At 50.1% G+C, this 13,329-nt stretch overlaps 1 protein-coding gene across 2 annotated transcripts in view; it reads left to right on the top strand.

Annotated features, from left to right (window-relative positions):
* Window positions 1–10,247: 10,247 nt before the first annotated feature.
* Window positions 10,248–13,329, top strand: part of LOC138767170 (myelin protein zero-like protein 1) — a 45,051-nt gene continuing 41,969 nt past the window's right edge. For both annotated transcript variants that reach the window (XM_069944487.1, XM_069944486.1), the window contains exon 1: window positions 10,248–10,373. In XM_069944487.1, the coding sequence (XP_069800588.1) occupies window positions 10,304–10,373 (70 nt within the window). In that variant the 5' untranslated portion in view covers window positions 10,248–10,303. The remainder of the gene's footprint in view (window positions 10,374–13,329) is intronic.

The following is a 13,329-nucleotide window of genomic DNA, read 5'->3' as shown; positions in this document are numbered from 1 at the left end:
CAATACACCATCACTACAGCACACCATGACTACAGCACACCATCACTACACCATCACTACAGCACACATCACTACAGCACACATCACTACAGCACACCATCACTACAATACACCATCACTACAATACACCATCACTACAGCACACCATCACTACAGCACACCATCACTACAGCACACCATCACTACAGCACACCATCACTACAATACACCATCACTACAGCACACCATCACTACAGCACACCATCACTACAATACACCATCACTACAGTACACCATCACTACAGCACACCATCACTACAATACACCACTACAATACACCATCACTACAATACACCATCACTACAATACACCATCACTACAGCACACCATCACTACAGCACACATCACTACAATACACCACTACAGCACACCATCACTACAATACACCATCACTACAGCACACATCACTACAGTACACCATCACTACAATACACCATCACTACAATACACCATCACTACAGCACACCATCACTACAGTACACCATTACTACAATACACCATCACTACAGCACACCATCACTACAGTACACCATTACTACAATACACCATCACTACAGTACACCATCACTACAATACACCACTACAGTACACCATCACTACAATACACCATCACTACAATACACCATCACTACAATACACCATCACTACAGCACACCATCACTACAGCACACATCACTACAATACACCACTACAGCACACCATCACTACAATACACCATCACTACAATACACCATCACTACAATACACAATCACTACAGTACACCATCACTACAGTACACCATCACTACAGTACACCATCACTACAATACACCATCACTACAGCACACCATGACTACAATACACCATCACTACAATAAACCATCACTACAGCACACCATCACTACAATACACCATCACTACAATACACCATCACTACAATACACCATCACTACAGCACACCATCACTACAATACACCATCACTACAATACACCATCACTACAATACACCACTACAATACACCATCACTACAGCACACCATCACTACAATACACCATCACTACAATACACCATCACTACAGCACACCATCACTACAATACACCATCACTACAATACACCACTACAATACACCATCACTACAATACACCATCACTACAGCACACATCACTACAATACACCATCACTACAGCACACCATCACTACAATACACCATCACTACAATACACCATCACTACAGTACACCATCACTACAGCACACATCACTACAATACACCATCACTACAATACACCATCACTACAGTACACCATCACTACAGCACACCATCACTACAGCACACCATCACTACAATACACCATCACTACAATACACCATCACTACAGTACACCATCACTACAGCACACCATCACTACAATACACCATCACTACAGTACACCATCACTACAGTACACCATCACTACAGCACACCATCACTAAAGCACACCATCACTACAGCACACCATCACTACAATACACCATCACTACAATACACCACTACAGCACACCATCACTACAGCACACCATCACTACAATACACCACTACAGCACACCATCACTACAGCACACCGTCACTACAATACACCATCACTACAATACACCACTACAGCACACCATCACTACAGCACAGCATCACTACAATACACCATCACTACAGCACACCATCACTACAATACACCATCACTACAATACACCACTACAGCACACCATCACTACAATACACCATCACTACAATACACCACTACAGCACACCATCACTACAGCACACCGTCACTACAATACACCATCACTACAATACACCACTACAGCACACCATCACTACAGCACAGCATCACTAGAGCACACCATCACTACAATACACCATCACTACAGCACACCATCACTACAGCACACCATGACTACAATACACCATCACTACAGCACACCATCACTACAATACACCATCACTACAATACACCATCACTACAGCACACCATCACTACAGCACACCATCACTACAATACACCATCACTACAATACACCATCACTACAATACACCATCACTACAGTACACCATCACTACAATACACCATCACTACAGCACACCATCACTACAGCACACCATCACCAGTAGCGGTCTTTGGCACCAAGCACCCCAAGCAATCGCTTAGGGCCCCCAACATCCAGGGGGGCCCCCACGCCCGCTCTTCTCTTGTGCTCAAGACCGCTAGACAGGGCCGCTGCCCAGCTGGCTGCTGTGATTTGAGCTTTAACTATGAGCACTCGTAATGAGCGCTCACAGTTACATGCAGCAGCACTGACAGGGCGGGAGCCATTGGCTCCCTTCCTGTCAGTCACTCTTGTGGCCGCAGGAAGTGTTTTCCCTGCGGTCACAAGTGGCCGCTCTGTCCTTGTGGTGTTGGTGCTGCAGTGACATCACTGGAGCATCGGCGCGAGGACAAGGGGAGCGCGGCCACAAGAGTGAAGAGAAGAGGAGACGCCCGGACCCAGGTGAGTATAAGTGTTTGTTTTATTGTGTTATATACTATATGGGAGGGGGAGCACACAGGGGCCTGTGTAATGGGGGGAGCGCACATCGGGGGTCTTTATAAATGGGGGGAGCATACAGTGGGGCTATATAACAGGGAAGACACAGGGGGGCTATATAACTGGGGGAGCACACAGGGGGGCTATAGACTACTGGGGCTTCACAGAGGGGTCTATATACTACTTGGGTCAGCACACAGGGTCTATATACTACTTGGGGCAGCAGAATGGGGTCTATATACAACTAGGGGAACACACAGGAGGTCTATTTCCAAGTGGGTGAACACACAGGGGGGCTATATACTACTGGGGGAGCACACAGGGGGTCTGTATACTACTGGGATAGCACACAGGGGGTCTATTTACTACTGGGGTAGCACACAGGGGTCTATATACTACTGGGGTAGCACACAGGGGTCTATATACTACTGGTGGGGCACACAGGGGGTCTATATACTATTGGGGGAGCACACAGGGGGTATATGTAACTGGGGTCAGCACACAGGGTATATACGACTGGGGGCAGCACACAGGGGGTTTATATACAACTGGGACAGCACACAGGGGGTCTATATACTTTTGGGGGAGCACAAGGGGGGCTATATATAACTAGGGGAACACACAGTCATCTATACACTACTGGGGGAAGCACACAAGGGGTATATACTACTGAGGGGAAGCACACAAGGGGTATATACTACTGGGGGCAGCACACAGCGGTCTATTGTTGTGGAGTGCGTGTCGAGAGGGGGGGGGGCAGAAATGCCAAGACCGCCCCTGACCATCACTACACCGCACCATCACTACACCGCACCATCACTAAAGTACTCCAGGGGGGCAGTACTATAGTAGTTATATCCCTGTATATAGGGGCAGTATTATAGTAGTTATATTCCTGTATATAGGAGCAGTATGATAGTAGTTATATTCCTGTATATAGGAGCAGTATTATAGTAGTATATTCTTGTATATAGGAGCAGTATTATAGTAGTTATATCCCTGTATATAGGAGCAGTAGTATAGTAGTTATATTCCTGTATATAGGAGCAGTATTATAGTAGTATATTCTTGTATATAGGAGCAGTATTATAGTAGTTATATCCCTGTATATGGGGAGCAGTATTATAGTAGTTATATTCCTGTATATAGGAGCAGTAGTATAGTAAAAACGTTGCAGGCATTTGCATGTCATTTATGACACGTATAATCTAATCACCCTGCTATGCGGCTTGTATAGGTCTGGTATATGTTTTGCAGCCTTTCTTCATCATACAGTCAGGTTTCGGGGGTGTTGTGTTGATATCAGGGACATCTGCTCACTAATCTCTGAGGCAGTAACCACAGCCGCTGGTGTCTTTGGACGCACGTACAGTAATTGGAATGATGAAAAATACTTTTCAGAGTTGTGAAATCACATACTTGAGAGATCTGTAAGGTTTTGGAAGAGTCTGAGGCACTAAGTACAGAACGTTAGCTAAGAGTGGAAGGGACTGGATTGGACGGGATATAAGGAGAAGGTCTTCATGTCGAGTGAACAGATGTTGAAGTGTTCAAACGCGATTTCATGTCTTCTTGCCGCTTACATGCAGTATAAGGCTCCTTGGCAAATAAATGTAATGGTCTAAACAGCAAACAGCCATAACATTAAAGCCTCATACCTAATAATGTGTCACTCCCTTCATGTTCTGACCGTATAAGGCCCGTTCCCCATAGTTCTGTGTTTTGTCTTCTCCCAGATGCCATGTCCTGTGTGATGTGTCTGCGGGCCCCATACATGTCCTGTGTGATGTGACCGCTCTGCGGGGCCCCATACATGTCCTGTGTGATGTGACCGCTCTGCGGGGCCCCATACATGACCTGTGTGATGTGACCGCTCTGCGGGGCCCCATACATGTCTTGTGCGATGTGACCGCTCTGCGGGGCCCCATACATGTCCTGTGTGATGTGACCGCTCTGCGGGGCCCCATACATGTCCTGTGCGATGTGACCGCTCTGCGGGGCCCCATACATGTCCTGTGTGATGTGACCGCTCTGCGGGGCCCCATACGTGTCCTGTGTGATGTGACCGCTCTGCGGGGCCCCATACGTGTCCTGTGTGATGTGACCGCTCTGCGGGGCCCCATACATGTCTTGTGTGATGTGACCGCTCTGCGGGGCCCCATACATGTCCTGTGTGATGTGACCGCTCTGCGGGGCCCCACACATGTCCTGTGTGATGTGACCGCTCTGCGGGGCCCCATACATGTCCTGTGTGATGTGACCGCTCTGCGGGGCTCCATACATATCCTGTGTGATGTGACTGCTCTGCGGGGCCCCATACATGTCCTGTGTGATGTGACCGCTCTGCGGGGCCCCATACATGTCCTGTGTGATGTGACCGCTCTGCGGGGCCCCATACGTGTCCTGTGTGATGTGACTGCTCTGCGGGGCCCCATACGTGTCCTGTGTGATGTGTCTGCGGGGCCCCATACGTGTCCTGTGTGATGTGACCGCTCTGCGGGGCTCCATACATGTCCTGTGTGATGTGACTGCTGTGCGGGGCCCCATACATGTCCTGTGTGATGTGACTGCTCTGCGGCCCCATACATGTCCTGTGTGATGTGACCGCTCTGCGGGGCTCCATACATATCCTGTGTGATGTGACTGCTCTGCGGGGCCCCATACATGTCCTGTGCGATGTGACCGCTCTGCGGGGCCCCATACATGTCCTGTGTGATGTGACTGCTGTGCGGGGCCCCATACATGTCCTGTGTGATGTGACTGCTCTGCGGGGCCCCATACATGTCCTGTGTGATGTGACCGCTCTGCGGGGCCCCATACATGTCCTGTGTGATGTGACCGCTCTGCGGGGCCCCATACACGTCCTGTGTGATGTGACCGCTGTAAGGGGCCCCATACATGTCCTGTGTGATGTGACCGCTCTGCGGGGCCCCATACATGTCCTGTGCGATGTGACCGCTCTGCGGGGCCCCATACATGTTCTGTGCGATGTGACCGCTCTGCGGGGCCCCATACATGTCTAGTGCGATGTGACCGCTCTGCGGGGCCCCATACATGTCCTGTGTGATGTGACCGCTCTGCGGGGCCCCATACATGTCCTGTGTGATGTGACCGCTCTGCGGGGCCCCATACATGTCCTGGAGATCTCCAGGAGATATCGGCCACGTTCAGACTTCTGCAGTTTGGTTTTCGCTTTCTACTGATTAACCCTTTGAGGTGGCGGCTGATCTCGGCCCTCAGGACACTGGATCTGTTTCTGCCATCAGACTTTCCACAGGCCGTGACTATGTTCTCGGACGTTGCAGCGTGCGGCTTTGTTTGTGTCATTTCTATTGGACCAATAAAAAGAGAGAATCTTTGTTTCTTTTATGACTTTTCAGACTTATTTATTTTTACTTTTCATTGTTTTTTTATTACTTTATTACTATTTAGACTTTTAGCTTCTGTTCACACACAGTAGTATAGACGCTAAATACAACAGTAAAAAAGGTATAAAACGCAGCCTTTTTCTATTAAAATCTCCAGTCTTCCAGTACTTATCAACTGCTGTATGTCCTGCAGGAAGTGGTGTATTCTCTCCAGTCTGACACAGTGCTCTCTGTTGCCACCTCTGTCCATATCAGGAACTGTCCAGAGCAGGAGAGGTTTTCTATGGGGATTTGCTGCTGCTCTGGACAGTTCCTGACATGGACAGAGGTGGCAGAAGAGAGCACTGTGTCAGACTGGAGAGAATACACTACTTCCTGCAGGACATACCGAAGCTGATAAGTACTGGAAGACTGGAGATTTTAAAACAGAAGTAAACTACAAATCTATATAACTTTCTGGCACCAGTTTGATTTGAAAGAATTTACCCAGAATCATGGGAGTCCCAGAGGTCGTACCCCACTGACTATATTCAGCTGTACACCGGGGATGGGAAGCTTCGGCGATCCAGCTGTAACAAATCTAGAATTCCCATCATGCCTGGACAGCCAAAGCTTTGGGAATTGTAGTTTTCCGAGAGCTTGAGGTTCCCCATCCCTGCTCCACACTCTCCCTTTAAGACATGGGATTACCCCTTTAAGCAGTCAGTAGAGTCCAGCGGCCCTCTTGATACTTGGCGTTGGCGGCGTGCGCTGTGTGCGTGTCCAGGAAGCGGATTGTTTGTGAGGTTTTCCTGCTGGACGGCTCCGGGGAGGAGGAGAGGGGGGGGGGGTGCAAGTGACACAACATCTGGGAGCAAAAACCTGAGAAATAGGGACGGACATCGCTCGGAATACAAGGCAGGCGTCTCTTAAAGGGGCAGCACGCACTGCTGGCAGGTTCTTAAAAAACACTTGAAAGTGTTATAGGGCGGATTGTAAAGCTTATCTATGGGAAGGAAACGCTTGGAGGGATAAATAGCCAAAAATCACCCATGGTTTATAGTGGGAGACAGGTAGGACATGTTCCTTATTGTTATAGGGGGCACTGTAGCCTGCTCTTCTGATGGCACTGTAGTTATGGGGGCACTCTACTTATGGGGGCGCTGTAGTTATGGGGGCACTGTAGCCTGCTCTTCTGATGGCACTGTAGTTATGGGAGCACTGTAGTTATGGGGCGCTGTAGTTATGGGGGCACTCTACTTATGGGGGCGCTGTAGTTATGGGGGCACTGTAGTTATGGGGGTGCTGTAGTTATGGGGGCACTGTAGTTATGGGGGCACTGTAGTTATATGGGGCTGTAGTTATGGGGGCGCTGTAGTTATGGGGGCTGTAAGTATGGGGGCACTGTAGTTATGGGGGCGCTGTAGTTATATGGGGCTGTAGTTATGGGGGGGCTGTAGTTATGGGGGCACTGTAGTTATGGGGGTGCTGTAGTTATGGGGTGCTGTAGTTATATGGGGCGCTGTAGTTATGGGGAGCTGTAGTTATGGGGGCTGTAGTTATGGGGGCTGTAGTTATGGGGGGGCTGTAGTTATGGGGAGCTGTAGTTATGGGGGCGCTGTAGTTATATGGGGCTGTAGTTATGGGGGGGCTGTAGTTATGGGGGTGTTGTAGTTATGGGGCGCTGTAGTTATGGGGTGCTGTAGTTATGGGGGCTGTAGTTATATGGGGCTGTAGTTATGGGGGCGCTGTAGTTATGGGGGCGCTGTAGTTATGGGGGCGCTGTAGTTATGGGGGCACTGTAGCCTGCTCTTCTGATGGCGCTGTAGTTATGGGGGTGCTGTAGTTATGGGGGCTGTAGTTATGGCGGCACTGTAGTTATGGGGCGCTGTAGTTATGGGGGCTCTGTAGTTATGGGGTGCTGTAGTTATGGGGTGCTGTAGTTATATGGGGCTGTAGTTATGGGGGCTGTAGTTATATGGGGCTGTAGATATGGGGCTGTAGTTATGGGGGCGCTGTAGTTATGGGGGCGCTGTAGTTATGGGGGCTGTAGTTATGGGGGCACTGTAGTTATGCGGGCGCTGTAGTTATGGGGTGCTGTAGTTATGGGGGCACTGTAGTTATGGGGGCTGTAGTTATGGGGGCACTGTAGTTATGCGGGCGCTGTAGTTATGGGGGCTGTAGTTATGGGGGCACTGTAGTTATGCGGGCGCTGTAGTTATGGGGCGCTGTAGTTATGGGGGCTCTGTAGTTATGGGGTGCTGTAGTTATGGGGTGCTGTAGTTATATGGGGCTGTAGTTATGGGGGCTGTAGTTATATGGGGCTGTAGATATGGGGCTGTAGTTATGGGGGCTGTAGTTATGGGGGCGCTGTAGTTATGGGGGCGCTGTAGTTATGGGGGCGCTGTAGTTATGGGGGCTGTAGTTATGGGGGCACTGTAGTTATGGGGTGCTGTAGTTATGGGGTGCTGTAGTTATGGGGGCGCTGTAGTTATGGGGGTACTCTGGTGTAATGGATACAGACCTGGAATATAACGTGACCAGTATGAGGCGGATCCTGTACAATCTGCTGTAATGTTGGTAAGGACAGATAAGACAGACAGAAGCTGTACACTGTAGCCGGGCACTTCCCTCATTTCCCAGCATGCCCTGCAGCGTAGTCAGAAGCTTCCACATGTTTTCTCTCTCTTCCTTCTTGGTGGAGTCCTGGCCCCCGGCCATCTCCATTATCCCGCATGCTATCACTCTCATCCTCCCCATCACTCCACCTTCTATACAAGCCTAAAGGTATCTTAAAGGGGTTCTCTACTCCTCTGCCGGCCCCCAGCTGGGATTGATTTCTCTACAGCGCCACCACTGGAGGAATGAAGCATTACATGGTGTCTGTTCTCACCTGTGGTGGTCTGTGTCACACAGGACGGGTCCTCCAGGGCAGGAGACGCTCTCATAGATGGGGACCCCCCCCCCCCCCCACTAACTCAGGATGGATGAGAACCCCTTTAATCACAGCTTTTTTTCCTGCAAGTGTTCCCCTTCAAAGGAGTCTGCAGGCAGGACTGAGAGCGCCCTCCTGTGGTCAGTACATCACCCCTAGGACTAGACGTGTGTATATATATATATATCCCCATCTTCAGTGCTGATATCCTCAGGAATCCAGGCCCCTTATCCTCCTCTTCTATTAGTCACATGACAGCGGGGTAGTGGGCGGGGCCTGACACCTATTATTGGAGTTTCTGGACGTCGTACAGTATACGGGAGAGGAGGAAGCGAGAGTCTGTGCTGCTGAGTAAGCCATTGTGTCACCTGCCCCCCCCAGGGAGTGAATCAGTCATTCTTCAGAATTGTGAATGCAGCTCTGAGGTATAACACAGAACTGTAACTCTATAACCCACCCCACATATCACTCTTCTATTGTGTCTTCTCTGACAAAAGGGTTACTGATCGGCAAATGGGTGTGGTTTGACAAAGGGGCGTGGTTTAAACATTTTAAACAACTTTTACCTTAATTAAAGGGGTACTCCAGCGGAAACCATTTTCTTTCAGATCAACTGGTTATAGAAAGTTATATAGTTTTCTAATTTACTTTGTAATCTCCAGTCATCCAGTACTTATCAGCTGCTGTATGTCCTGCAGGAAGTGGTGTCTTCTCTTCAGTCTGACACAGTGCTCTCTGCTGCCACCTCTGTCCATGTCAGGAACTGTCCAGAGCAGCAGCAAATCCCCATAGAAAACCTCTCCTGCTCTGGACAGGTCCTGACATGGACAGAGGGGGCAGCAGAGAGCACTGTGTCAGACTGGAGAGAATACACCACTTCCTGCAGGACATACAGCAGCTGATAAGTACTGGATGACTGGAGAATTTTAAATAGAATAGGTTACAATCTTCTAAAACTTTCTGAAACCAGCAGATTTGAAAAATTGTGTAAAATAAAAATCAGATTGTGTAAAATTAGTAATAAAACCAGTTTAGAACAAATAAGGACATTTCTTATCGCATATAGCGTATAACCCATTACTTTTTACCACCTATTAATTATTCATACTATAATAATAATAATAACCTTAAAGGTTTCGTCCAGGATTTGAACCCGTGACCTGCAGCTTCGCCGCGTCAATCTGACTCCGCGACAGAAAATCACAGCACGTCTCGCCCCGCCCCTAACTCCTCCCGACTGACGTCGCCTCACTTTGAGCCAATCACCATATCCCATCCGCCAGCCAATCAAATGCGGGCTTGCCTTCTCTTGACGAGCGCTCGTCTCAGCCAATAGGATTGTTTTATGCTAACCTGAGGGGCGGTTTCCGGGCCAATGGGGAGTCGGCTCGGTGTGAGGTGGGAGGGCCTGTGGCATTGGCAGTGAAGTGGCCGCTCTGAGGTAATGGCTGCGGCTCCGGTGTCTCGCTGCGGGCTGTGTCTGCTGGTGGCGGCGGCTGTGGCGCTGTGTACGGGTGAGTGAGGCTGCTCTGTGGCCCGTCCTGCCGGTGGGGGGTGGGTCTCCGTTATGGCGGGCTCCGGTAATATGGCCACCTTTGTGAGGCTCGCCGTCTCTGGCATGTATCCCCATTGTAAATGGCTGTGTGTATGGGAAGGGCTGCGCGGCTTTCATGCCTTGGAGGGCTTCCCCTTTAAGCCATGTACATTGTGTGATGTGTGGCCCCCGGGGCCCCTGGCTGCTGTCTATAGGAGCTATCTGATATCATTGATGTCTATGGCATCGCTCTGTCCATTCCGCTTCATAGATGACGACAGAAATTACCGCTGCCTCTTGCGTATAAATTCACACGTCACATGACGTCTTATAATATGGGGGGATCTTATAAGAAGTTCTGGAAGTTTCTTACACACTTTGTGTCAATCCTTCAGTTGTATCCAGAGCTCTGCTGGCTGTCAGTGAATGGGAACCACCTGTAACACAGCTGAGGGTTCGTTACAGCGTATCGGTCGTGTCCAGACTGGAGTCAACTGTAGCAAACCTTCAGCTGTGAGAGGACAAGGGGATATGTAAGATTAGGAAAACATTGATGCTGCTACATCCAGCGCCACCTCTGTCCTCAGGTTGTGTGCGGTATTACCGTTCTGCTCCATTCACTTTAATGGGACAGAGCTGCAATACTACACACACACTGAGGATGAGAGGGGCGCTGTCTCGGGAAGATATTAGCTATATCTATACACTAGGATAGGGGGCTTTTAGGGAGTAAACTGGTGCCAGAGATTTGTAATGTCCTTCTATTTTAAAATCTCCAGTCTTCCAGTACTTATCAGCTGCTGTATGTCTTGCAGGAAGTGGTGTATTCTCTCCAGTCTCACAGGGATCTCTGCTGCCACCTCTGTCCAGAGCAGGAGAGGTTTTCTATGGGGATTTTCTGCTGCTATGGACAGAGGTGGTAGCAGAGAGCACTGGACATACAGCAGCTGATAAGTACTGGGAGACTGGAGATTTTTTTTTTTAATAGAAGTAAGTTACAAAACTATATAACTGTCTGAAGCCAGTGGATTGTGTCGCTTGGCTGCCTCTGCCTCAGGGGTGGGGGGCCCAGTGGGTTTGGTCCTGTTTGGGTTGCAGGGCCGTTCTGTGGTCCCTCCTCCCCTGTTGGCGCTTGATTTGCGGAATTAGTGGTCGCTGACTGACACAGTGGTGAGTTAGTGTAGAGACTCATGTGATCCAGGGGACCTGCACGTGGTACATGAGGCAATATGGTTTGGTCAAGTTGTATACCGACATCCTGGCGTTGGTTTTTAAGTGTAGCCGAGAGGCATTAGTGTCAGCCATAGGTGTGAGGTGCAGCCACTCCTCTTTCTCTAGGACTGTACTGGTAAAAATACACCACTTCCTACAGAACATACAGCAGCTATGAAGTACTGGAAGACTGGAGATGTTTAAATAGAAGTAAATTGCAAATCTATATAACTTTCTGACACCAGATGATTTAAAAGAAAAAGATTTTCGCCGGAGTATTAACCCAGGATCAACACTTCTGTTCCCACAGATTGGAGAGGGGTCTGACTGCAGGCTTGTAGCGTCTGACTGAAGTGACGTCTGGTCAGTGGGATCCTCGGCAATCATGAGAATGGGGGTCCCGTTTCCCCCACTGGGTTGAGCATGCATGCTACCACTCCATTCAAAGTCTATGGGACTGATAGATGAGTGAATCCAGCAGCCTGCCATCTGCTGCGGTCCTATAGAGTGTGAACAGCCAGGCACCATGCATACTCTAATACTCTGGCGTCACACCTGCGGCCCTACCGTTCCCATCATGGATTGGCAGCCAAAGCTTTAGCCGACCAGGCATGATGGGAATTGTAGTTGTGCAACAGCAGAAGGGCGGCAGATTTGACAGCACTTCTCTAGTAGGGCACAAGACCTTCCGTTTGTATAAATGCTGGGGGTCCTAGAGATGGGACCCTCCACCAGTCAGACACTTAGCACCGTCCCTATAAATAAGTCCTGATGAGGGGGATAATCCTTGTGAAGGTTTATTGCCTAGGAGGTGGTCTTCTCCTGTGCTCTGTGATAGGAGGTGGTCTTCTCCTGTGCTCTGTGATATGAGGGGGGGGGGCTTCTCCTGTGCTCTGTGATATGAGGGGGGGTCTTCTCCTGTGCTCTGTGATATGAGGGGGGGCTTCTCCTGTGCTCTGTGATATGAGGGGGGGGCTTCTCCTGTGCTCTGTGATAGGGGGGGGGGCTTCTCCTGTGCTCTGTGATAGGAGGTGGGGGGCTTCTCCTGTGCTCTGTGATATGAGGGGGGGTCTTCTCCTGTGCTCTGTGATATGAGGGGGTCTTCTCCTGTGCTCTGTGATATGAGGGGGGGCTTCTCCTGTGCTCTGTGATATGAGGGGGGTTATCTCCTGTGCTCTGTGATAGGAGGGGGGGGCTTCTCCTGTGCTCTGTGATAGGAGGGGGGGCTTCTCCTGTGCTCTGTGATAGGAGGGGGGGGCTTCTCCTGTGCTCTGTGATAGGAGGGGGGGGCTTCTCCTGTGCTCTGTGATAGGAGGGGGGGGCTTCTCCTGTGCTCTGTGATAGGAGGGGGGGGCTTCTCCTGTGCTCTGTGATAGGAGGGGGGGGCTTCTCCTGTGCTCTGTGATAGGAGGGGGGGGGCTTCTCCTGTGCTCTGTGATATGAGGGGGGGCTTCTCCTGTGCTCTGTGATATGAGGGGGTCTTCTCCTGTGCTCTGTGATAGGAGGGGGGGGGGGTCTTCTCCTGTGCTCTGTGATAGGAGGGGGGGGGGATCTTCTCCTGTGCTCTGTGATAGGAGGGGGGGGGGTCTTCTCCTGTGCTCTGTGATAGGAGGGGGGGGGGGGGTCTTCTCCTGTGCTCTGTGATAGGAGGGGGGGGGGGTCTTCTCCTGTGCTCTGTGATAGGAGGGGGGGGGGGTCTTCTCCTGTGCTCTGTGATAGGAGGG

The sequence above is a fragment of the Dendropsophus ebraccatus genome, chromosome 11, assembly GCF_027789765.1.
Source record: "Dendropsophus ebraccatus isolate aDenEbr1 chromosome 11, aDenEbr1.pat, whole genome shotgun sequence".
Classification (NCBI taxonomy): Eukaryota; Metazoa; Chordata; class Amphibia; order Anura; family Hylidae; genus Dendropsophus; species Dendropsophus ebraccatus.
The sequence above is the reverse complement of the archived record's forward strand: the minus strand, read 5'-3'. Positions and strand labels throughout refer to the sequence as shown.